The sequence below is a fragment of the Oryzias latipes genome, chromosome 14, assembly GCF_002234675.1.
Source record: "Oryzias latipes chromosome 14, ASM223467v1".
Taxonomy (NCBI): Eukaryota; Metazoa; Chordata; class Actinopteri; order Beloniformes; family Adrianichthyidae; genus Oryzias; species Oryzias latipes.
In genome coordinates, this window is record NC_019872.2 from 13,896,504 (window position 1) to 13,923,459 (window position 26,956).

Below are 26,956 nucleotides of genomic sequence, written 5' to 3' on the forward strand. Positions count from 1 at the left end.
ATGTGGAAAAACAGAGAAAAGTTGTGGTCTTTACAAGAAAATTTCACAGATGCATCACAAATGAACCACGTTAAAACCACGGAATACAAATAAACCACGCAAAGAACACATAAATCAACATAGAACCCGAGGCATGCATGATTATTGCGCTGTTTATATGCAATTCATTGGTGAATCGTGCATCACTTAGGTAATTTTAACACGGCGTGCGCCGTATACACAATATACCAGTTATACATCGGTGGTACATCCGGGAAAAGTCCATTAGACATATATGGAACAGTTGTGGAAAGCCACCTAAAAATCATGCACAACTGTGCAATATTTATGTAGTACTTGCGTATAGGTAAATGTAAAATACATGTAAAATAGTATTGTCAGGAACTGGTGGTGGAGGACCCAAAATGCAGGAGACCAGGCATAGTGACAGAACATTCATTCATTCATTTTCTATACCGTTTTATCCCTTTCGGGGTCACGGGGCTGCCGGAGCCTATCCCGGCCACTTGTGGGCGAAGGCAGGGGGGACACCCTGAACAAGTCGCCAGTTTGTTGCAGGGTATGTCCTCACTCACACACCCATTCACTCCCACACTCACACCTATGGTCAATTTAGAGTTGCCAATTAACCTATGAAGCATGTTTTTGGATGGTGGGAGGAAGCCGGAGACCCCGGAGAGAACCCACGCATGCACGGGGAGAACATGCAAACTCCACACAGAAAGTTTGCATGTGACAGAACATAAAATATTTAATAAACTGGAAAAGGATACGCTGGACACTTCTTACTGATGATTGGAGGGATTCAGAGCATAGAGGTTACAGTACTGTAATCTCTATGCTCAGGCAAATATGCTGATGAGAAAATTCAGTATGTGTTCTCTTCAAGTGAAGTGTTCCCTGTTCAGAGTTTACTGCACTCCTCTGTATATGGCTGCTCTTTGGTGGAACTATGGGCGTGGGAAATTCCGTAAATTCTTAGTGGCCTATAACGATGCTTTTAGGCTTCTGCTACAGGTGCCCAGGTGGTACAGAGCCAGTCAGCTGTTTGTGGATGCTCACATCCCCACCTGTGAATCACTACTATGTAAGCTTACATACAGCCTCATGGAACGCCTGGACAAATCTAAGAATTGAATTATCATGTCTCTGACTGATCCCAAAAGATGCTGCTGCCGCTACACTTTCGCCTTGAGGAAACACTGGAAACAGCGATTATACTCTTTTTAATTTTTATGTATGTTGTATTTGTATCTTCTTCTATGGACCGCACCCGAGTCTGAAATAAAGTGAATTATTATACGTGGAAAATGCACAAAATGAACATACTGGCTGTGTGACACGGCCTCAGCCAAATGAGCTAGCTAGCCCCTATTTAAGTACTACTTTTAGTATACTAAATTTATTTTTCCAAAATAAACTATATTGCCCATTTTTTTAATTTACACAAATTCACATTCAGTTGCACAATAAATAAAACAATTGCTAATATCAAACACACAAATAAGACCAAACAACAATAACAGTAATAGGCCCTTTGTGATTCGTTTTTAACTTGATTTGGAGTGTTTTCGAGAAATGGGTCAACTGTGAAACACGTGCAACTGGAAAAACACAGAACGGAGTGGCAACATATTTTAGTGTTTATTTGGCTTCGCTCTGACTTTCTAACTGCTGTTCTCACCGAATTTCCCACAGACCATGCGCGGCGATTGGAGTCGAGCTTGTCCCCGCCTTCCAGCGAGCCGCAGCCAGTGAAAGTCCCGTTCGCGGCGGTCCAGCCCTCCTCTTCGGTCCGCGGAGTGAGTTACTGAAGCTGCGGCAGTAGCAGGGCCCTCCCTCTGTCTCTGCCGTTAAATATTCGCAGCCGGTTTTCCAGGCATGGATGTCGGTTGCAGTACGATATGGCAGTGCGACATTACACTCTCGATTTTAACCTCTCCACGGCAGGTAGGACAGCCACAGAAAGTGCGTCACTACCGGATCTTTTTATTGTTATTATTTGAGCCCCCCCTTCTTCATCAGTTCTGCATGCTTGCTGCTAACGGTCTAGCCTGCTAGCATTTACCTGCTAGTCTAATGCCCTTCACAAAACAGTACAGTGTGGCGCGTGCTTTCAGAATGTACTCTAAACACTTTTCAAACTACGATTTAAATATTCGAAGTGACATTAAATGCATTTTACAATATCATTTAAATGCTTTTATTGTAGATATTAACGTTGTTTGGAGTGCGGCTCAGAATGCTCAGTACCTGTCTAGCTAATGGTGTGAATAAAGCATGTTCAATTCAAGTCTGTCGCATAGGAAGTACTAGTAGTGCACTCGCGGCCATTTTTGTAGTTTATTTTAGTTTAAAGTGGAATTGCAGGTTAGTTCTCAACGGCTGAGCCATAAACTGGAAAAACAAACTTTGAAATTGCTGTTTTTAACCATGTTCCTAACAAACAATAAGAAGAATATAAAAGTGTTTAGGTTTAACATGTCAAAACGTTACTAAAGGTGAAAAATATCTGAGTTTTGGGCATTATGACTACATCATCTGCATTAAAGCCTTTTTAACAGTTTTATACGTTTGCTTCCTCCCACTGCCTTTCAGGCAATCTATTGAACCTCACTCATGTGACAATCCTAATACTTAATAGTCTCATTGTGTCATGTTCTATCTGCAAAAGAGCGATTACGTTAACTTATGTTTAAGAGTAATAATTGAGGTATTTTGATTTAAAACAAATTGAAGGTTAAGTTTAAAATAACTAGAGAGAAGAAAAAATCTGAATCAAAGGTGCACCTTTGAACAAAAACATTCAGGGTTTAGGAGGGAATTGGCTGCTAATGAGGACTGACTTTCCCTGTAACATCCTTTATTGAAAACACTGTGACTCTAATATAGTACTTTGAGGTAATAGTAGGAGTATAATGATTAATCGGCTTAATTGGTAAATTGATTATTATTTCTACGATCCAACCAGATTTATCAGAGACAAGTTGTTAATTGAATCAAATCAGGTAAAAAAAAATTCAAAATTAAATATCGACTATCGATATTGGAAAATACTAATTGGAGCCATCACTACAGTCCAATGTGTGGAAATACTTTGAAGTTTGCAATGACGTGGCCATACAGGACCATTTAGGTCAGTCAATTAGATCAATCAAAATGAACCAAATCCGCCTATGAATTGTATCTGCAACCATAAATTATGATGTATATTCAGTTTTTCCTCTAAACTAAAATGTCACTTTGAAAAGTTTTTGTTCTTTTTTTTTTAATGCCTCTTTTAAATTAAAATCAAAAACAAATCTGTGAATGAGCCTTTTGCTGCATTAATGTCCTTTTTCTTTTTTCTCCAGTTGAGTGTGCCTCGGTAGTTCCTGGTCTGCTGTCCATCTTCCATGAGCAGGAGTTGGCGGAGACCATTCATGACACAAATGGGCACGGGTACCTTGCAACATTTGTTGGGAAGAATGGCCGGTGAGAAAGAAACACTCTTTTGTATGTCACAGTGATTTCTAATGCATAAACTATGATATATTTATCAGTGCTATGAATGTATTGCAGCATTTAAGCATCTAAAGTAGGTTACAAGTCCTAAAAAGTAATGTATAGTCCGGGGGGGCTTATTGGAGCCATTAGTTCTGCAGCCCTGTCAGGTGTATCAAATGCAGAAGTGCAGTTTTAAATGAGCAGAGCATGTCCTGGAGACTCCTCTACCAGAAAACAGCAGCCTCAGCTTCCTATGTCGCACAGTATGATGACGTAACATGTTAGAAAAGACCGAGATGATCTTTAAGTCAGTATCTATTGTAAAAGCCTTCCCAATGCTCTTTAGTTATGAATATGCAGTTTGTAGCACCAAATTAAAAAGACCTTTGCTGTTCTTTTGAGGACATAGTTTCTGCTTAGCTGCAGTTCTTTGATGGGAAATCACCTCTGAGTAGGGAGGGGGAACGTTGGCGTGGACACCCCCCCCCCCCCCTCCTTGTTGCGGGGAGCTTGTGGCCCACCGAGCATTTTTTTGTTTTTATGTCAAAAACAAACATTTTTTAAAATGTCTTTCTTTTGTCTGATCCACAACAATTTGATCAAAGGAATACTTAGAAATGCCTGATTTTTTTAATACATGTCCTTCATCATCAAAACAATGTCATAAGGACGTGATAAAAACACCAAAAAAACGATTTTCATCAGTGGATCTTCAGAAAAGATTAGAAACTTTTTATGTCATTTTATTGTTAAAACTTGTAAAAAACTTGTAAAAATGACAAGGGACAAGTGTCCATCACCTCTGCTGCAGTGACAGAGACATTCCAGGCTTTTTATTGATGAAAAATCCAAAAACTGCTCATTTGTCATTCTCTGGGTTTCTTATGTGGTATTTAGAATAAAAAAAAGAACACTTGCAAATTCTTGCGTTATCTTCAAAATAGTTTCCTTTTTAAACTTTGTGTTCTTTCTTCTTTTTAGTTTGCCTTTGCACATGTTTTTGCTCTGAAAACCCTTTTATTATTTGTTTAAGATTAATCAAACAAGGACATTGCCTCTAGTATTCCAACATACTTGCTAAAGTGATGCACCAAAGTAGCAGGGAAATAGGATTGACGTGTTTAGAAGTTAGCCTGCTCTGGACCAGTCTAACTTTGTAGAAGGAATCTACGTAGCAACTTTATTAACATAATCTGTGTAATTGCAGCTGTCTGTGGGTTGAATCACAGCTCAGGAAACGCAGATGAAGTCTCCATGGTGACTAAAGTCTGTCCAATTGTTTTTGTTCCAACCTTTCAAGAATGAGTTCAGTCAGTAACTTGTCTTGGTTTTGTGTCACAGCCCCTCTGGCTGTGCTGTAGCTGGAGGACAGACAGACAGACAGAATGAAACTGAAGCTGCTTCTCCTTTAAACTAAACAGTTTTTTAAATGTTATTATTATTATCACTCAAGGAGCAAAGTCAACTATACAGTTGATCTACAGTGAAGTCATTGACTGACTTTTAATAACACTATCTCTGCATGCTGCACATGCATGGAAGGCTTCATTCCATGCTGCTATTCTCTGCAGTTTGTCCTTGAAGTGATCCCTCTTTTCAAAGTAGGGCGATCGTAGGAGTGTGTGTGTGTTGCTTACACAACAAACAGTTGTCTGATAAACTGCTACCTTGCTGTTTTTTTTCTTTTTTGTCATCATTTCTTTGCAAAGCTTAAAAATAATGTTGTTTTACTTGTTTACGGTGTCGTGTGCAGACACGTGGCCTCGATACACTCTTTCAATATATTTGAGCCCACACTTCCGATTGACCCACAGTGATTTACTGTTGTGTTGTTAGAGTGCTGTTATTTTACATGGCCTCATTATTCCTGTGTCCTGAGCTGAAGGTTTTTTGTTTTTTTTAACTTTGGTTCACTCCCAAAATGCTTTGCTGTCTATTTAAATAGCTTAGGCCAGGCTGGTACTTTGCATCACTTTGTTCCTGCTTCTCCTCCAGACTTGTCATTCTGCGTGTGCACTCCCATGGCTTGGTGACCATTGATCTGCAGTGCTATGAAGAGGATAATGCTGCACAGTTAGACAATGTAAGTCGGTGAATAGTTCAAATTTCTAACATGCAGCTCCACAGGGTATATTTTACATATGAAAGACTTGTGATGCAACATTACAGTTATTAATAATAGACAATTGTGTTTATTAACTATTTTTTTCTAATAAAAACATACAAAAGAACCAGCATAATAGCTTTTTATGCGTGTTATTTTACTGTATGAGATCAATTGAAACCAAGCTAAAGTTTTTGTGTCAGTAAGAGTCGTGGTTTACACTGGCTGTCACTAAGTGGATAATTCCTGACGAGGTGCACTTTATCATAACGGACAACGTGAAAGCCTGAACCGTCAGACACATGTCCTGCATGTTTTCTAACCAACCTGCCATTGAAGCTCCTTATTGGCTAAACACACCTGATCCAGGTAATCAACAGCAGATGAGGCAGGATTTCTGAAAAACCAGCAGGAGGTCGGCCCTCGAGGCCTGGAGTTTGACACCCCTGGTTTACGCCATCAACATGAATTCTGAATTCCATGATTCTGATATGGAGAAAACCAGGTTTATGCAACACATTACTAGAGTATTGTTTTTCATATAGACGCAAGGCTGCTTTTCTTTGCTTCAATCGTGTTACGGTATGTCAACACTGCATCTACCCCACCTGCTGTCATGATGGAATTAAAAGGAAGTGACCCACCTGAACATTTCTTTGGTTGCCCAAATACCCCCAATGTCACATAGACCAAACAAATGGTCTTTACAGCAAACTGTGTCTGAGTGTTGCTAGAAGAGACTGCTAAAATGTCTTGTTCTACATGTGCATCATTTAGAAAATCAGTTTTTTAGATGAATGAAAACAATGCATCAGTATTTGCTTGGAAAGCACAGGTAAAATAAATTCTGCAGACATCTCTCATATGTGTTGACCTTAGTTGTTTTCTGTTTGCTTCCATCTCCCAGCTTTTGAATTCTCTGGAAAAGAAGTTAAAAGTGATTTTGAATGGAAACATAGCAAGGACTAAAAAGTAAGTTCAATTATTGCCTCTTTGTGCTCAGACTTTTGGATGTTGTGCTGCACAAACATCTATAACGTTGTTTGCCGTTTCTTTGCAGGCTGCCACCTCTGGTGCGAGGAGCAGAAGTCGACAGATACTGGCCGACAGCTGATGGCAGACTGGTGGAGTACGATATCGACAAGGTGGTGTACGAAGAAGATTCTCCATACCAAAACATAAAGATATTGCACTCGAAGCAGTATGGAAACATCCTAGTGCTGGATGGCGACGTCAGTAAGTGTTTACAACATGTCAGTAAACAAAGGACGAAAAATGTAGGGGAAAAAATGATATAAAATTAATAGTAATTGAAATCAATTAGTAATTGAATGCAAAATGTTTTTTTTTCTTACAGATCTGGCAGAGAGTGATTATGCCTACACCCAGGCTATTACAGGGAACGGGAAAGAGAATTATGCTGGGAAAGAGGTTCTGATATTAGGAGGAGGAGACGGAGGGATCCTTGCTGAGTTGGTCAAACATAAGCCAAAGATGATCACTATGGTGGAGATATCCTTCATGGCGTCGGGTCAAGTGATACTAATGTTTGTGATCCTCTAATTCAGTGTAACTTTATATCGGTGGCCAGTTTTATAAATCAAATAATTGGTGTTTTCTTCTTAGCGTTTCATAGTCGTGCTGAAGTCTGTTGCTTCACACAGTGTACTGGGTAATGACAGTTTCTAAAATGTTTCCAATTATCTAAACCTAAAAACCTTTTCCCTAACTAAGCGTTTACATTGACCAGAAGGTGATAGATGGGTGCAAGACGCACATGAGAAAAACCTGTGGAAACATCCTGGACACCTTGAGGGGAGACTGCTATCAGGTAACGCTTAGTTATTATTTGTTTGCACTTGTGATGTATTTTGTAATTATAGCACAGTTTGAAAATAAATAAAAAAATTTAGCCCCTTGAGACACCTGTGTTTTAACATTGGGCTACATAAATAAAACTGAATTGAATTTAAATGCAAACAAAAAGGGAATCGCGTTAAACTCTGTTTTAATCAAGCTTTAAGTCTTTTGTTGTTTTTTTTTGTTCGTGTGGGATTTTTCAACATCTCTATAAAGAATAAGGAAGCTGCAACTTGTCATGTTCTTGAATTACAGATATTTATTGAAGACTGTGTTCCCCTGCTAAAGAAATATGTCCGGGAAGGCAGGACATTTGATTACGTAATAAATGACCTCACTGCAATCCCAATATCCACATCGCCAGAGGAAGGTTGTTTTATTTATTTATTTATTTATTTATTTATTTTTTTAAATCAGTTGTCATTGTATCACATTTGTATATTAGAAAGACATGTTTGTTGACTTTTTTTTTGTGTGTGTATATCTAGATTCTACATGGGAGTTCCTTCGTCTCATTTTAGACCTGTCAATTCGTGTCCTACATCCAAAGGGAAAATATTTCACACAGGTGAGAAAAATAATTCATTTTTTGCTTCTCATCTTTTGTCCTTATTATGTTCCTCATTTTATTTTAAAACATTATATACGTGCTGAATAAAGAATTCTAATGACACATTTTTAGTTGAACCTCAATCGGTGAATAAACTACCTACTTAAAAATGAATTAACACCTTTATTACATCAAAATATTACAAAATTAGTAGCTGCTTCGTTTTTCCTAAAAACATTAACAATTTATTATTAAAAAAAAAAGGATTTGTTCTGACCAGACTTTTACTGCCTATACTCTGCTGCCTTCTGGTGGTTACTTGGGGCAGTGTGGTAGAGGTGGGCGGGGCTTCACAGAGCAGACTCTAATTTGAGCTGTACCCACTGACTGTACATGAGAACTGGACTCAGTGACTCCTCCCCCTTCGTGTTCCAAACAGGAAGTACCTGCTGGTTCGAAAAAAAAATAAACCATGGACTTCTTTTGAGAAATAAACAGCTAGTATTCAGTCATTATATTTGTCAGAATAACCATTCTTTTTAATCCTTATTTTTGTCAAGATATTTTTCTGTACTTGCATGTTATTCATGTTATAAACTGGTCAGTCTCTGCCTCAATGAAAGTATGTGGTCTCAAGTCGAACTCCTGAGCCCGCTCTCAAGTTTTTTTTTATTTTTATCTTCAGTTTTGACTAAAGCAAGAAGCCTAATAGCGTGTTCGTTCTGACTTTAACTCTGGTGTCCTCAATCACCGGTACTCAGGGTAATAGTGCAAATCTGACTGAAGCACTGAGTCTGTACGAGGAGCAGCTGGGAAAACTCTCATGTCCCGTGGACTTCCATAAACAGGTGGTGTGTGTGCCCTCCTACCTGGAGCAGTATCCTTTAAATAAGCCCCACATGTTTATTGGTACAAATGATACTTGTTTTTTGGATGCGTGTGTTCCTTCATCTTATTGAATCAGATGGGTTTTCTACACAGCATGGAAGAAGTAAAGACTTTCGTTCTGAGGATTTTTCCAGCAGCTGAAATGTAAACGCGTGGAAGGATTTTTTTTTTTTTTTAAATGTCTCCTGTAGTTCCAAAGATGTTGATGGTCATGTCAACACAAAAAATGTAAGCTAAAAAGATTTAGTTCTGACTTGTCCATTCTCTTCCTTTTAACCTGGTTCTCGTTTTAGCGGGCTCCATGCCCTCTCTACTCCAAAATCCATACTCAGACTGCCTCTTCCTCTTCTTCCCGATGTTTTAGTTGTGTTTTAAATTTGTTGCTTTAAAAGTGTATTTCAATTTTGTCTATATTTTATATGTTCATTTGCTTGTGCTTTGAAGAAACTGTTAATGTTGATACACTGATTTGAAACACTGATGATATGTTGTAGCTTAATTTACTCTAGATCTGTGACTGCTTTTTCTTTTCTCTTCATGTTGAGCTTTTAGGTTTACCTGACGTGATGCTTTTAAGCTTGATTTTTGTTACTGCTACCAAAATGTGAGCTTCCTGTTCCAGGATTGTCCTGAGGTGGTGTGATCCTGCCGTCTGAGGCTTAAAGTGTTCAAGTCCATAAAAAAAAAAAAATTAAAATTAAAAAAAGGGAAACATCAGACACAGTAAGGCCACACATGTCCTTGTGTGGTTTTTATGTTCTTTTTTTCTTGGCACCTTTGATTCCTCCTGATGTTGTGATTGAATTAGGTGCATGTAAAGGACGGTGAATGAAGCTTGCTTATGTATACAGATACCAGCACAATTGAAAGACCCTGCAGGACATTTATTTATTCATTAAAGTTTCACTAAATGCTGTTCTGTTCTACTTCAAGTTTTGTGAACATCTGAAATAAAACTGTCCTAAGTAGAAAAGGTTGAAGTGTTGGACTTTACTGCGTAAAACAAATTTCATATGGAAAATGTTCATGTGCCAATTTACTGTGTGAAGTTTAAAATATTTTTATTTGTATTACAATCAAACGATAACAAACGATTGCTACACTAAAGGCTAAACTCACACTTGCAAGACAAAAAAAAGAAATAAAAGATCATTAAAAGTAACTCGTGAGTACATCAGGCAAATAAATACTTTGATTACTAAGAATTAGTTTTTAGGTATACATTTTTAATGTATATTTTGTTTTTTATTAGAAAAGACCATATTTTAACTTTTTTTTTTTTGCTAATCTGAGTTTCAGTCATTTATATTTATCCATTAAGACCCCAGCTAGTATTTGAGCTAATCCTCTAAATATGTGGGCTTCAGTTAAGGAAATCCTTAGCTGTAACAATGCAGAACACGTTTTTTTTAATGGACATTTGTTATATCTGGAGATCTTGCCTCTTTCCAGTTTTCCAGGTATTATCTTGGATCATTTTATTGTACAGGAGCAGGATGTCCAAGATTAGAATGATGTGTTCTCCCTACCATGACAAAGGTGGGAAGATTTCATGTAATCCATGGACACCAGTGAAGATCACAAATCATTGAAGAAAACAGGTTCAGAGCACTGTCTAGTGCACATGTGTCAAACTCAAGGCCCAGGGGCCAAAATTGGCCCTCCATGTCATTTTCTGTGGCCCACGAGAGCATAAAAGCTTTCAAATTCTTAAAATAAAAATGTGTGTGTATTTATTCATATCTAGGGGGAATTGGACTTGAAATATCAGATTGACCAACTATACATTAGGACTTAAACACTGTCCATATAACCTAACCTGACAGAATCAAATGTAAAAGAATTTATGCTAGAGTAACAAGCAAAGATGTTTTTTTTTTCCATTACATTTATTGACATGTATAAGTTAGATCTGGCCCTTTGAGGACAGCCGCTATGCTGATTTGGCCCTCAGTGAAAATTAGTTTGACACCCCTGGTCTAGTGGGTCTAGATGACCCAACTCCCAACGTTAAAGTGCCTAGGATAGCAAAAGGGTTGCAAAAAAAGCTCAAACTGACATGCAATACTACTTCCAGCCAGAAGATGACGCACCATCACCTTGCAAAAACATTCAGACATTGAACGACTGAAGCTGTTATGAAGCAAAGATCAGTTTAACCAAATAAATATTCAGAGATTAATCTGCAACCAGTCTTTAAACTTTTAAAGGAATGGACAGCATTTATTTATTTAGAGCAGCTGATGTCTGGCTTTTACTCTGTGTCAGGCATGGAATAGGTGAGTTAGTTTCCTAAATGCCCCATCTAAACACATTTTCAGAAGAACAATTTTCAGCTACACACAACCAACTTCTTTAATAACAAACTGGATTGTCACCATAAGTCATTTCCAGATTTTTCACTTTTTGGAACAACTATGCAGAACAAGGATACAGTGAGTTCCTCATTAGTTCCCCTTTGGTTTTCATTAAAAATAATGTCCCCAAATGAGAAGCTTTTGTATATATGAGACCTGTCAAGGTGGTAAATGGTGCATACCCATGCTTTTCTACATTCGTTAAGGTCAAAAGTGCTTTACAGTTACCAGTTCCATTCACCAATGCACACACATTCACACGCTAATGGTGGCAGAGCTGCCATGCTATGACATCCAGACCACAAGGAGCCATGTGGGGGTTCAGTGTCTTGCCCAAGGGCACTTTGAAACAAATAATTTGTTTCCTTGAGCAGGTGTTAAAGGTCACAAACCAAACAAGCAGGTCCTGGTCTGTTAAAAACGAGGGCCTCAGTTAACTTGATAATGAACCACGTTTAGAGAGGATAAGACAACACAAATGGTAGATCAAACTGTCTTTACTAAACTATCTTAATCTAAAAGTGTCCAACATGTAGAAAATATCTTACAAACTCCATAAATACTTTATTTTTTGTGTATAAAAAAAAACATTGGTAACAAAACTGTACAAAGTCATCAATGTAGATAAATTTGCATTTTGAGAAAAACAACTTTGATTTTGTACAAAATAAGCTTTCTGCCCTCCTTCTCCTTACATTGTGTTGGGGTAGTACATGACGGACATAGAAACTCAATCAATTATCATTTAGCAAACATACAAGTAATTTAATTTACATTTATTTTGAAGGACAGCCCTTTGGTCAGATGGTTTTCCTGATTGTCCATCATGAGTCTTGGTTTCTGTATTGCCTGTTGATTTCATTGAGGACAACATCCATGCTTGGATCTTCATCAGCTGTGATAATGTGGTCATCGAATGGACTGCCTGCAATGCAACACTGTTGTGAATACCTCATCAAATCATAAAGTGAGTCAATTATGCTTGGATCTTTTGAAGGGATGTCACTGGGGGTGCCTCCCCTTCCACTTACTGATGCCATTTGTCTGGTCTGAAGCTTTGCTGACCAAGCGAGAAGACATGGGCGAGCCTTGGACACGTGACAATTTTGAGGAGTGAAAAGACGCTATTTTGGATGTGGAGAGGTTCCTGACATTCTTCTTTGTGGCACTGTGGCTCCACTCTGTAAGGAGAAATGGAAAATTTTTTAAAACTTAAAAAGGTACAAATCATATTTACTATCATGGAAGAGAAATGCTTTGAAAGGGCAGGAGTACACATAACAGAAGCATTTATAAAGTTACATGATAACTTGTTTGTAAGACTGGAATCATTTAATGTGAAGCGAAAATGTTTCACCTGAGTTTTCTGAATGCCTCAGTTTCCCACAGCAGAGGTGGGCGCTCCACTGCCTCCTCACACTTTCCTTCATTGCACAGTGGAACACAAAAATAAAGAAACCTGAAAAATAAGAGTTTTTTTTTTATTTAAATTTAAAATAGACACAAACCTAAGCAACAAGCAATAAAGGATGTGAAATAGATGGAACAGCTGATGCATCAAAGGGAAATTCTTGCACAAATAAGTTCAAATGGTCATTTTTACTAAAATAATTAACCAAAACAATTTTCTTGTGGTGTAACAAACCAGAGTATATAACTTTTAACCTTCTTTTTTTCCTGTAATTACTGATTTATATCCCCCTCACCTTGCAGGGAGTTAAAAATGGCAAAGAGATACATGAAGGCCAGGTTGACAGGACCCCAGGCGAAAAAGGCAAAGCCCCAAGTGAGGCCTAGCAGGAAAGTAATTCCTGTGACGCTCCGCAAATCCTGCAGTGTGGAGCGGTGCTGGTTGTTTTGAGGGTTCTGCCTTTTTATCCGCTGCAGTTGGACCAGGACGATGATCATCATGGAAAAGTTAAAGATGAAAATAACACAGAAGTAGGCCACCACGGCTACGTAGAAAGCAATGTCGTTCTTCAACCAGCAGCTGGGAAAACAGTATGGAAGATATTAATGCATTAGTGAGATTGTATTTATGATTAAATTATGTTTTTTCAGTGAGAAAGTCTGAGGACTCACAATTCATCACTAGTGCCGTCTGTATATTTGCCATAAGACACTTGACCGTAGTTCTCGACATCAATTGCGATGACAATAATAACAACAACCATGGGAACACCCCATCCAACTGCTGAAAACTTTAGCAAGTAGTGTCGTATGTGGCTGTTGAAGACTTTCACAAGAGCCATGTACATGTGGACGCCTTCCAGTCCCATCCAAGTGAAGGACGCCAGCAGGAAGTAGTGAAGAAACCAGGCAGTGGAAGTGCATAGGCCCACTGCGTCTGTGTAGAGCGCCAGCCACGCGTCCACCAGGAACACCAGGTTGAGCAGCAGCAGAGCAAAGCACAAGTGGATCAGGATTTTGGATGGTATGTCTTTGCGTAATTTCCTGTAAAATCAAATAGTTCAGAAGGATCAAAACCGTGATGCTTTTATGTAGATGATATGCAACTTTACATCAGATCTGAACATTGTGACTTCAAACAAAACCACAACACACCAACTCACTCAAAGAGCAGGTAGGTGAGGAGAGTGAAGGCCAAGAAGACGGCAGAAATTCCACATCCAATGTATGTGATGAAGGTGAGGATGGTGTTCTGAACAGCACTGATTGAATTTTGTCTAGAGAGGTCCTGTTGGAGAAAATATGGAAAACAGTGTTTGTTTCCTTTCAAAAACACCAAAAGTAAAAATGAATTACAAGAATGTGATGGATGATCATTACCAGCAGGATAGCAAAACTGGTCAAATGGTTGCAGCTGCAAGTTGTGTTATCCTTTGTCGTGTTTTGAACAAAGCAACCATTTGAATTCCAACCGCCTGATTGACCTGCAGGTAGATGACAAAGTTCAATCATAAGTGTTTACACATTGACTTGTTCATATTTACTGAATACCAGTTGAAAGAAAACTTACTGTTTAGTGTAAAATCCCAGAAAACACATGTTGCCACAAAATTAGCCTGCAATGAGGAAAAAGACTCAAGTTTATCTTAGTTTGAAGTGTGCAAACAAATTCTGCAATATTATTGTTCAACTTTTTGATTTAAAAAGAAAATATGTCAAAGTACTGTAGAGTCATTTTTGGTTTTGGAAGATAAATTGGGAAATAAGCCTAAAACATTTTTGACATCATGCATGACATCTATTTTCAATTTTGTCATGGACTATTAACTGTAAGAGAACTGAGTGCCCCCCCGTGTTCCAAAAAAGGAAGTATCTGCTGGTTCCAAGAAGCCAAAATTAGCAAAGAAGCCAGTTATTACTCAGTCATTCTATTTGTCAGAATAACCAGCCCTGCTACATTTTTCTCTTACTAATCTTGGTTTTTTTTTCTCGTTTTCTTTTTGTGTGTAATGCAGGTTATTTAAGTTATAACAAGCCAATCAGATGCCTCAATAAAAGTATGTCTTCTTACGTCAAAACGTTTGATTAACAGATTCTCCTGAGCCTGCATGCTTTCAAGTGGTAGGGCTGTGGCCTTCAAACAATTGTCCCTCTGCTTCATTGCCACAGAAATGTTGACTCAAACTGACTCAGACCAATCACTGGTAACCGGTGATGTCTGGCTCCAACATGGCAGCGTCCATATATCACAAAAATGTGGCGACTGAATTGATTTAATTTCATTGAATCTGGAAGTAAACTATTTTCTACTTGTGACTTTACACTAAGTCAGTCTTGTTTTCATATACAGTCAAAAATAAAGGCATCCTTGAAATGATGAATTTGAGTCCTGTACTAGAATACATGCTTCAGTGACTTTTTAAAAGAAAAGAAAATAGGACAAAATTTGTCTACAAAGCAGACTTACTGGAACAGGTTCAGTGTGTCTCAGGAAAATTGTGACATTTTGTCTTAATCCACTGACTGAAATATTGCCCACACTTGCTCCGAGGATACCACTGTTGAGTTTACGATCTCCCAATGACTGGTCCTGTGTGTTCATAGACAGCACAAAAAGCAAAATGTTAGTTCATAACATCAAATCATGCAAAATTAAAGCTATTTCTGTAGTGACTTTCTGAAAGTGACTCCATGCTTTGGCAGAAACTGATGATAAATTAACATAAACACCTGAAACAGTGTGTTCTTCTGATAGAAATTGTAATGGACTCTGGACACGAGCCTCTGTTCTTCAGTTGTCAGGTTCTGAGTGAGAAAGGGGGGCAGACTGACAGAGCCCTGTGGTCCGGAGGAGTCAGCCCCCAACCTCAACACCCTCGACAGCTGACGGACCTGCAGCACACATGAACAAACAGACACGCTTAACAAACAGATTTTTATTTGGGGCAGCTGACATCTGTCGTTAGTGTTACACAAACAATAAGTGCAATCCAGACATGGACTCAAATCATGTGCAGAAGTCTGTCATTGTGAACAAGTTAAGTAGGTTGGCAGCCAGAATTTATGACCTCATTCACCTCACTGCACTTTTTTACAAACAGAAATGGGTCATATGGCTTAATCCTTTAGTGTGTTTATTTTTTTTTACTTAAAAATTATAACACCCCCCCCCCCCCCCCCCCCAAAATAAAATAAAATAAATGTTGCATCAGCTTTAAAGAATAAGAAGGATTTTTCTGAAAATTAAAGCACTCGTTCCTAAAAACCTGAATAAAATTAGAAACTCTCACCTGAACGTTATTGGGATCTGTTATGGAGAAAGAGGTCTCTTGGAAGTTTGTGCCATCGGCTGGTGTAACAGACAGAGCAATTGATGGAGCAAGCAGACTTTTAGAGTTTGCTCCAAGAACCAGCTTAAAACCCACAGTGTCAACAATCCGGATGATCCTAATCAGGTCAAAGAGAAAAAAGCAATACTGTGAAAGATTTGCACAAAGCTTTGGACATCCTTGTAAAGCTTTTGTGTGTGAAAGGTGCAGCGTAAATAAAGCAGCCTTGGTACTTCCATGAATTAAGTACCGGTATATCAATATACGTCATTAACAAATCTGAGTCCCTAATTGGTCACAATTTGACCTGGTTTAACTCTCAACGCATGTTCAGTGACCGCATTGTTTGTACGCAGAGCTCGAAAACAGTCGTACAAATGTTCGTTTTGACACACAAATGAGTTTTGAACGCAGAAGAACGTACTTGTTTACATAGAATTCAAGTGTTGATTATTTTCCAGTTTTCCAGATGGTAGAAAGGTATTTATCCATCCATCTATCCATTTTCCAAACCTGCCAAATCCCTGTTGGGGTCACAGGGTTGCTGGAGCCTATCCTATCTTAGTCAAAGGCAGGGGTACAACCTTTTTAGGTCACTAGTCTATTGCGTGGTTGCACAACCACACACTCACATTCACAACTGGGAACAATTTCACCAATCAAACTATGAAGCATGTTTTTGGACTGTGGGAGAAAGTCTGAGTGCCTGCAGAAAAGCCACACATACTGTACACTAGGAGAACATGCAAACTCCACACAGAACTTCATAGAAGGATGCTGCCAGTATTTGAACCAGGTTCTTCTATTGTGTAAAGGTAAAGAAGCAAGTGAGCTACCTTCTGGAAGAGTTTGACAGCTTCTCAGGTGAAGCGCCCAGGAGGTTGTTGACAATGAATACAGAGATGTTTCCCAGAGTCAGGCTGATGTTTGGACCTGACAGCAGGTTTTCCAGATCCGACACCAGCTGATCTATGTCGCTGGATGTCAGATTAGATATGTTCTCTGTCCGTTTAAGCAGTGCTGCAGCTAGATTTTCAGCTGCAATCAAACAAACCAAAATTCAAATCATTCCATAGTGAAAGAGTAAAATTGTATCCGTCTTTGTTTTTTCCTAACTCTTTAATTAATTTAATAGTAATCTGTTCTGGATATTTACAGCAAACCTCAGTTACCTGAGTTTGTGGTGGCCGTAGTCACTGTGGAAGTGCTGGTGTTGCTTGTGGTTACTGTTGTCGTAGTTGTCTGGGTGACATTAGCAGCAGTCGTGGGTTTTTGGGTTACGGTGGAAGTAGGTTGTGTTGTTGTAGTATTTGATGATGAAGAACCTCCACTTCCTGTGTTGGAGCACCACTCATCCAGCTCCTCAATGACATTTGTTTTGTTTTCACTGCAATAAAAAGGGAACACAAAGGGATGTTGGTTAAACTACTTTTGATTTTGCAACCGGGTTCAAAGTTTTTGTAAAACAAGGGAAAGCAACACTAACCATGTACTGATATTATATTCATTTATTGTTTCACAAAAGTTGACAGGTTTTGAGGACGTGTTAGCCCAGGTAAATTGGGGGTTTGGCAGATCATCCTCTATCGTGAAGTTTCCACAAATTGCTGTATAACAAAAGACAAAACACCATTGAGAACCTTGTCTCTTAAAGAATTATTTCTTTGTTTTTCGTGACATACACACCTGCTCGTCTGATCATCCCATCAAATTTGATTTGTTGTAGGGACTGAGATACTGTTTTTACAGCGGTCTGCAAGGAACATAGTGGGACTTCACTGGTAAATCCTAAAATCACTCTGCAGAGTTGGCTTTTGGGTGAAAAAAGCAAAAAAATGAGTTGAATATTTTTAAAATATTTAATCTCAATGAAAGTACAGTGGGAAAAAACAAGAGACTCACCTGTTTGCTGGGACCTCACAAGCCACATTGGCACCCTGCAGAGAAAAAAAACGGTTTAGCTGCAAGAGTAACTTTAAAAACAGTCAAATTAACAAGTACTTTTTAATATTAGATGTAACATACAGTGAAGCATTCAAATTAGTTATTCTCCAATATATTTTAATCTCACAAAGTATTGAATAAAAACACAATTTTAGATACGATACAGTAAAATTATTGTTTCAGGCAATAAAGTCCAATTTTACAACATTTTCTTACAGAAACTATTATCTAAACTATATAACTATTATCCCTTTCATGCCTGAATTTATTTCCAATTATGTAAAATACGTTGTCAGTGTATCTTCATGGATTTCATGGTACACTTGAAAAATGTTCTTCTCAAAAAAGTTATTTATGTTCCATGTTATAAGTAAAAACATCTGCCAATGGAACTTGGAATTTAATAGAACTAATCATTTTATAAGATTTTGTAACAGAAGTTGTGTTGTTCTCCCCTTTTTAAAACAAAATACAATCTGAAAATTTGCCATAAAGACTCATAACAGGTATTTTGCTCTGGTAATTGGAAATATTAATTTCTTAAATTAGTGTGTATTTCTCAAAAACGTTTTATATGTTTAAAGTATGTAAAACCTACATATTTATACTTTTTTCGCCCAAAAATATTCCCTTTTAAGCACTACATCACAGACTATATTAATCCTAAAAAAAAGGACAAAAATTGCACATTTAAAAGTACAAAATCTAGTGAATCAAATAAAACTTCCAGGTTTCCCTAAATCTCTAGAGCACTTATCACGTACAAATATATTAGAAATATCGTGTAAAGTAACGATAAAAACAAACTTAAAAAAAAAGATATTCCTTAAAATAAGATGTTTTAAAAACAAAACGATGTTCATTAAGATCTTCTTTTTGAAAATTTACAAGTAAATTAATTTTGTTTTAAATCAAGTCCAATAAGATATTTAAACTAAAAATCAGGCAAAAATACTTGAGATTTTGTGTTTTTGCAGTGATTTGTTGCAAATTAGCAACATACAGCATGAAGGGTTACAAAAGAAGCTGTGTGATTCTTGTCTTGATACCTTGTATTGGGATCCATTTACAAATGGTCGACATGTTTCACTGAAAATAAAAAAGGAGTTTATTTCCAATTTGACACAATAATCTTTCCACTGACTGTTATTTTTCCATGATTGTCATAAATCCAAACTCACTTTGTGAAACAAGTTTCATTTAACTCAGAAATCTGTAAAAAAAAAAAAAAAAGTACAAAATGTATTACTGTAAAAACAAACAGGTGTAACATAACTGACAACTGGTCTGAGAGTGACTGAGATGTTACCAGTGTGTTGTAGCCTTGTGAACAGTTTATGTTTGGATTTTCAACTGAGACAAAAAACATGTAGAATGCATCTAAAAGCAGAAACAAAATTATCTGATTAGAGGTTTTCAAAGTAAAACTACACATTCTCAGATAGTTAATTGGTTGATAAAACACTGACCTGATCCATTGCAGTAAGCAGAACAGTCACAGCTGAAGTTTCCTGCATAAAGTCAAAGAACAAACATATTTTATTTTTGTGTTTCGAATTCTTGAACATAATATCTTTGTTTAACTTCCGGAATTAACATAATTCGTTCATATATTTAACATGTTGTAAACATTCTGTTCCCTCTGAATTGATCTGGCAAAAAGCATACAGAATGATGCCAAAAAAAGGTAGAGAACTAAAAAATATATAGACGGAAAGGAAGTTTGCTAAATTGAGAGGTGCAATGACTAGTGTTAATTAAATGTATTGGTTTGAGACTACCTGTGTGGTTCTGGGGCTTCGCAGTTCCACAGATGGTTGAGTTGTTTTGTGGAACCTCATTTGCAGGGACAAATTCCTCGCTATTGAAAGATTGACATGCCAAAATGTTTATGTGGATCAACGTCTTGTATTTCCAGCTTTGCAAGTTATGTATTTCCACTGAAAAGGCTTAATAATAAAATAAAATAAAAAATTAAAATTCTGATATAAATTAAAGAAACAATTAAACAAATTTTGCCTCCACTAAGCTTCTAAGCAACTATGAAAAAAACAACAATAAAACATAAAAGCTGTTGTGGAAAGAACTAAGCAAAGATTAAAAAGTGCAATTTTTCTTGGACTATTTAGACACAAATCTGTGGCTTTTGTCTATAGCAGTTTATTTAAAACCAATGCATGGATTTGCATATAAGACAGCTAATGACAGAAAGTGTTAGGTTTTTTTTTCCTGCCTCCGCCTGCTCCCTTTTTGCATACAAAAATAAAACCATGACAGAGCACCTTACCAATTGGTTTGGTTTGAGCCAGAATAACTGCAGCTGGTTTGATCCATTTGAGGAGTGCTGCACACAGTCTGAAGAGGGCCTGTTTAGGAGCACAGACAGTTGTTTTGAAGCAGCAACCTACCAAGTGTGTAACTTGTGAGAGAAACTGTATACTTACTAAGTCTCTCTGCCTTGTTTCCCACCAGAGAGATGTCTGTTGAGTTTTTAGTGGCGGTACAAAGTGTTCGGAGGATGCAACATGGCGGCACCGTCTGATTTAGCCGTAGTGTCGCAGTGCATGTGCTATTTCTAAAGCACAAGAATTGTTTTAGTGACGTACTCGTCTACAACAATGGCAAACACTAAAAAAGGTATTTCACTCACGTAAATGACGTTTTAGGAAGACATGACACTTCCACTCCCTGTTGAAAATCGAAGTAGGTTAAACAATGCTTCTGTTCAAACTATCAAATGGAAAAATATGATAATTAACTTACTTGAAATAAAGAAGTATTATTTCCTTCCCACCTAAAACAGAAATTACTGTTAACGTTTAGATTTCACTTTTGCAAATGATTTACTAAAGTACATAATTGAAGGGAAAACTTTCAATTGCAAATTTTTTATTGCTAACATGCAGTTTTTCTGCATTGAAATTTGCTCACAAAAATCTGCAAAGCATCAAGTAGCACTGACTTTTGTGTTGGGTTTGAAGAGGATGAAGTTGTAATAACAGCGGCGGCTGTGCTTGGAGGTTCTGGGAGGATGCACTTCTGAAGGTTGCTCTGGAAAATATCCCTCAGCTAAGAAAGACACCAAATCAATCAGACGCTCAATTTATGTACATGATACAGCTCATATTCTGATTGTTAAATAGCAGCAACACACACCAAGCCAGTAATTTCCGTTTCATTCTTGGGTCCAACTGCCTTCACAGTGATGCTGATGAAGTAAGAAACACCTAGCAGAGAATGAACATCAGTTTATGAGTACAATCAGTAATGAAGCTTATACAATGGGCTGAAGAACAAATAAAATAAATTGACCAAATGATTTCCTGAACCATTTACCTGGTGGGAGACCTACTGTTGTGGGATGGGGAGGAGAAGTGCCAAAAGTTGGAGAAATGGAGCTTTCCCCTGAAAAAGAGGAAAAACACACTGTTGTTAAAAAGTTTTCACCCTTTCATTAAAAAATAATCTTCATTTGTAACTTGGAGGTTAAAATTATTTAACTGGTGAGAGTTAAAAACAGATATATATGTATTTTTTTTTACCAAGTCTCTTTTTGTCTTTTAACAAGAAATCTTTTGAGCTTTTTAGAAAATGTGTAAAAAAACACAGAAAGCTGGTCTGTCTGGTAAAACATATTGAAATGTTTTTTTAAAAGGAAGGATTTTTGACTTGTGATGTGATTTTTGGCAATGTGAGTGGGTAAACTCATTTTATTATTATACGTTTTTTTATTTTATTTCATCTTCACAAAAAACGTTTACGTTAAAATCAATGCAAGACATGTTATGCGGTGGAAATGAAAGGGAACAGAATGAAGAAAAAAGGTATTTTTCTGCCCCTGTTACATGCATCCATTCAACAAAAGAGCAAAAAGTACGTCTACAACACACATTGTCACTTAAAATAATTTGGAGTATGTAAACATCAAAACATAGTTGAGAATACCATCAAAGCTTAGGAATTTATAAGTATTATCTTTTTTTACTTTTCTACACGACAGTAGTTAAATAAAGTCATTAGTTGAATTTTTGTAGAAGCTCTTCTTTGAATATAATTGATGATTTAGTTCAATATGCGAACCCCTTGAATTCAAATGCTTTTTCCTTTAACTTTGTTCTGAATTTTTATAATGAGAAAAATCTCATGACCTTTAGGAGGACATGGAAACATGTGGAACATGCAACATCAGTAAAATACTGCAATAAATTACCAACAAATGAGAGGATTCTGTGAGGCACTTACTGGTACCTAAAGACGCTCTTATTGTTGAACGAGGTGGTGGTGAAGTAGAAAATGGTGAGGTGGGGCTGTGACCTGATAAAAAAGACAAACAGGAAAACACTGTTGTTGAAAGTTTTCACCGTTCTATCATTTTTATTTAACATGTGGTCTGAAAATAATTTAGCTGGTGAGGATTAAAAAGCAATCAGTCTGAAATGGTGAAGGGCTGGTCTACTTCTGGTGAAACAAATTTGATCCGTTTTCCTTTAAAGCAAAGATTTTTAGGGGCGTGACAACTAGTACTTTGACTTTTAAATAGAGGTACTTTAGCCTGATATTTGTTTTTGGCCTTCATTTTCCTCAAAATCCTTAGAGAAGATGAAGCTTTTACTGGTAACAGGTAATCTGTCTGGCTGATCTAAATCTTTTTTTATTTTTTATTTTTGCTTTGTTTATGTCTGTAAGATCTGCATAACTCAAAGCTGCGCAGATAGCAGAATTATTTATGCTTTTTGGAAAAAAAGAAAGATAAAATTAGCATTTTGATTGAAGGCAGTGACCTGCATGTTATAAGGATTCTAAATATGATCAAGACAAAAAATGAGGCTGAGGTTGGTGGACAGGGGAGAAGGGGGGCAGAAATGTTCACCTGTATGCTGATGGGATTGACTGAAAATCTGATTTCATTACACACTGTGTGTGTAACTGTTACTATTTTTTTGTAAGTGAAAAGGTGAATTTTTGCCAGCCACTCTATACGAGGGAAAAAAGAAGTCAACATTATTAGAAAGTGACATGATTTTGTGAATCATTTACCTGCATTTCCTGTTGGTGTTTTGGGGGTCGAAGGGCTCTGAGCCGTGGAAACTGGAAATATTTAAAAGATAGAACAACTCTAAACTGGAATGTTTTGCTCTTTAAGGATATGACCTGAGCAGTTATTGAAAATAACAGATATGCAATCAGACTTTATAAGGTTTCTCTGCAGCACATGTGGCTTTGGCACAGCAAATAGAAATTGAACATTACTGAAGAAAGCAAAATTTTATGTTGTTGAAATTCCCTTTAGCAAATGTGAAATGTATTATTAAATGTCAGATCAACTACTGTCCATAATTCTGTTTTCCTTTGTAAAGTAAGTCACACGGCTTCAGCCTTCTGAAACTGCAAGACCAGACTAACAGGTTCTGGGAGAAATTAAAAATAAAGAAACTCAACTCATTTGTGTGTGTGTGTGGGTGACTGTCTCCACGAGAGTGTCAAGAGATGCATTTAGTTTTGTTTGGCTGGATTACATCAACATCCTTCCTAGCCTTTCAACAAAGAAGTGTAAAGTTTTCCAGTTGATGTCAAAGCTTACCTGTCCAAAGGATGGCAAGCAGGCAGAGAACCCATCTGTTAAAGAAACCCAGCTGCTTTGTTCTGTAATACAATTAATTAAGTTATTCTCCCTTTTTGAAACTGACTGCATTGAAGGATACACTGTAATGCCGTGCGTGTAAATCAATGAGCTGAAGATTTCCCTGGAAAATGCAAAAACAGTTGCTTGCTTTGCCAATTCATCCTTTTGTTTTTTGATTGTATAATGTAATGACAGCCTTAAATACAAAATTTCTTTCAATTACAAAAGCGGGACATTTGGCCTGATTTGCACATTCTAATTTTCATATTAGCAAATACATTTTTGAAGTTTAATTTAGTCTTGTCCTAAACAAATTCTACTTATTCACCAAAGGATGTTATATAATTGGTTCTTTTCCAGTTGGGTTAAACAAAAACAAAAACATGAATTCAGTTCTTTACTCATTCATTTGTCATTTACACAAGCTTCTTCTTCAGGGGTGTTTAAAAAAATTGCATCCATACCATCTAAATATAAGATCATGTGGTAAAAAGAAAGTTAGTATATGAGTCATGACACCAAGGGGAAAATAAGAGAGAGGCACTGTTAGGTCAAAGATGCTATCACATATAGAAATAGGCAAAACTACAGTGATTTACCCATCTCAGAATAAAAAAAGACTATCTCTTGCGGAAAAAAATAGGATAAAATAAAAGCTTTACTAGTAGCCTAACTACATATCTAACATGAGAGACCTTTGGCATAACAGCTTTAACAAGAGAAATCTTATACAGTTCCTTCCAGCCTGAATGTGTGTTCTGTTTCATTTTAATCTAGTTTGATCAATATTATATAACTGATGTTTGATTTGAAATGCCGGTAAATAACAAAACCATTTTAACTGTTGTTCTGCATTTATTGGATGTTTCTTTATGCTTCAGTCTTGGGAAAAACCGAGTTTTGTAGCAATTGTTACTATGAATTCATTTGTTCATTCATTTCTATCATCCTTGTTAAAGTTATGAAGGAACAAGAGCCAAATAACAGACACTTTATCACAAAATGACGTTCAGCCCAAGTCATCATGGTGGCAGAAAAATCACTGAAATGCAAAGTTGATGTGTCCTTTTTAAAAGCATCCATACACTTTAATTAAATGAGTAATTAAGTCAAAGTTGTTTCAATAATTTTTATCATCAAATTAGATAGTCTTTGAAAGTGAAGAACTGCAAAAACAGAGCAAATTTATGCACGTATCTAAACTTGGTTCACAACAGTGGCTTCTGTTTTCCATTAGCTTCTTCAGAGGTAAAATCCGGCAACCAAAGAGGTACAAATCCAACTCCTTTACCTGATCACAGGCGCCAGCATGTGTTGACATGAACCATTGAAGAAAGTCATTCCTGGAGCTCTCATAACTTCTCATGTGGTCCAAACAAAACTACATGTACATGCTTCTGTCTGTTTAAGGCTGTTGCTGCAGCTGTGTGTTGAAGTTCACTTTGGGTTTTTCTTTTTAGGCAATCAAGAGCTGCCGCATGTGGCACGCCCCTCAAACGTCACTCCAAACACAAGGACGTCACTCACATTCATCTCAGATTTGACAAATGTCCTGAAGAATTTGGTGTCCAACAATCCACCACAACCTGAAAAGAAAGGTTTTTAACACCTGATCGGAGGAAGTGGGTCTCTGTTACACCCTGAAAATGTACTTTTTTCTTATTCCCTAAAGTTTTATGTTGGTGTTGCAAAATTCAGAAATGTGTTTCTATTTTTGCTTAGCAGTTAAGGTGTGCCTCAGGGTGTGTCCTAACCTTGCCAGTTCCTTTTGATGATTGACATGACACACGTTTCCAGGACAACAAGCTCAAACAGGCATTGAGTCCTGGCTATTGTCTGGGAAAACTCCGGCTGCTTCATATCTTTCAAATCATAACCCTATTGTTCATGAATGTTTAAGTTCCACACTGCAGATCTTTTCTTTTTTTTTTACTGACTGACTTACTTTTTTTTTTAAATCTATATTTTAAAACCTTACTCAACATGTTTTCTATGTACATAAGCAAGAGAATAATGTTTGGTTTCACAATTCATACATTTATAAAGATTTTGAATTACAACATCAGTTTTTTAAGCCAAAATTGTACCTTTTAAAACCATGTGTCAAAAACCCCCAGCAGGGATTGAAGGGTTTTAATTCAAAATGAAAAGAAAAAAAAACACAAGGAAAGCAAATGCCTGTTAAATTTAGGCTATGTTATGCATTCAAATTTGTGTAGATCAAAAGTTTAAAGATACATCCAGTTTGTCAAAATCCTATAATCTTTTTATTTGAATTCAGTTTGCATTGCATGCGCCTTCACAACCCATGTTACATAATATAAACTGCAGACAGTCAGGAAGTAATGCTTGAACATTTCCTAACTTTGAAGACAATAATGTCTGTGATGATAGATCTTGTAGTCGTCTTTGTTTAGACTGAACTGATGTAGATTGGTTAGCAAAGATAGACAATAGGTGTCGTAACAAAACAGTTCTCTGTTTTTTAAAACAATTTTTTAAAACAGTTTTTTAAATAGTTAGTAGTTTTTTAAATATTATTTATTATTTTTAAAACATATATATATATATATATATATATATATATATATATATATATATATATATATATATATATATATATATATAAATATATATATATATATATATATATATATATATATATATATATATATATATATATATATATATATATATATATATATGAATGTTGCACTGACCAGGAGGCACTTTTAATTTCATTCTACATGTGACAATGACAAATAAAGTGATCCTTCCTTTTGTAGTCTAGAAATGTAACAGTTTGTCATTTTTGTCTGTCTGCTGCTTTTCTTTGCAGGCCAGTCTCTCAATCATGCATAAAAAATACTCACCTTTTTTAGCATCATTGTAAAAATACAGATAGACTTGTTGTTCTGTGTCTACACTGATGTCCTCACAGCTGTGTTTGAAGGCAGCTCTGTTAGTCTCAACAAGCAAACTTTGTATATTTTGTTCTCAAGCAGGTCAGGATTCAACCTGAGAAACAAAACCATTCTAGATTTATAATTCCTACTTTCCCTCATTTTTTAAATAAATGTATTCAACTAAATATTTTTAGGCCCTTTTAGATGTCAACTCTTAAATTTTACATTTATAAAATACACCTTTTATTTTGAAATTTTTCTTTTTTCTATATTTGTTTTAGCGTAGAGCAGCTTTTGAACAATGCTAACTTTCACAGAGAGAAACTAAAAAGGTGACCTAAAATACTTCACTAAAGAATCCCTCCACTCTTAAGAATGAAACAAAATGTCCAGTCACTATAACTGTCTTTTGTCTGAAACACCCGAAACAAATTCCAGTGAGAGGAGAGGCCAGACACTGGTCTATGATCCACATCTGGGTCGAAAAAAAAAGTTAATC

The 26,956-nt window shown here is 36.7% G+C and overlaps 2 protein-coding genes across 4 annotated transcripts; one reads left to right on the plus strand and one right to left on the minus strand.

Annotated features, from left to right (window-relative positions):
• Window positions 1–1,689: 1,689 nt before the first annotated feature.
• Window positions 1,690–9,861, plus strand: sms (spermine synthase). 2 transcript variants are annotated; one of them, XM_023962610.1, is made up of 11 exons: window positions 1,690–1,968; window positions 3,354–3,474; window positions 5,482–5,569; window positions 6,498–6,562; window positions 6,651–6,826; window positions 6,948–7,102; window positions 7,332–7,421; window positions 7,706–7,820; window positions 7,939–8,018; window positions 8,762–8,877; window positions 8,965–9,861. In XM_023962610.1, the coding sequence occupies exons 1-11, from the start codon at window positions 1,905–1,907 to the stop codon at window positions 8,993–8,995; spliced, it is 1,101 nt and encodes a 366-aa protein (XP_023818378.1). In that variant the 5' UTR covers window positions 1,690–1,904; the 3' UTR covers window positions 8,996–9,861. The 2 variants fall into 2 exon arrangements, with proteins under 2 accessions (XP_023818378.1, XP_023818379.1); XM_023962611.1 differs by having other exon boundaries at window positions 1,693–1,950.
• Window positions 9,862–11,225: 1,364 nt separating this feature from the next.
• Window positions 11,226–24,975, minus strand: LOC101163348 (adhesion G-protein coupled receptor G2). Of its 2 annotated transcripts, none has more exons than XM_011483488.3 (32): window positions 24,843–24,975; window positions 23,510–23,571; window positions 22,966–23,016; window positions 22,171–22,242; window positions 21,265–21,333; window positions 21,085–21,155; window positions 20,891–20,997; window positions 20,692–20,722; window positions 20,579–20,616; window positions 20,373–20,503; window positions 20,216–20,294; window positions 19,710–19,789; window positions 19,398–19,439; window positions 19,238–19,308; window positions 19,110–19,141; window positions 18,978–19,017; window positions 17,887–17,921; window positions 17,671–17,795; window positions 17,471–17,591; window positions 17,157–17,371; window positions 16,821–17,022; window positions 15,946–16,102; window positions 15,386–15,547; window positions 15,123–15,245; window positions 14,226–14,271; window positions 14,036–14,139; window positions 13,819–13,943; window positions 13,328–13,699; window positions 12,952–13,235; window positions 12,603–12,704; window positions 12,277–12,426; window positions 11,226–12,170 (listed from the first exon to the last, which is right to left on the minus strand). In XM_011483488.3, the coding sequence occupies exons 1-32, from the start codon at window positions 24,905–24,907 to the stop codon at window positions 12,070–12,072; spliced, it is 3,465 nt and encodes a 1,154-aa protein (XP_011481790.1). In that variant the 5' UTR covers window positions 24,908–24,975; the 3' UTR covers window positions 11,226–12,069. The 2 variants fall into 2 exon arrangements, with proteins under 2 accessions (XP_011481790.1, XP_011481789.1); XM_011483487.3 differs by having other exon boundaries at window positions 17,671–17,798.
• Between the last annotated feature and the right edge of the window lie 1,981 nt (window positions 24,976–26,956).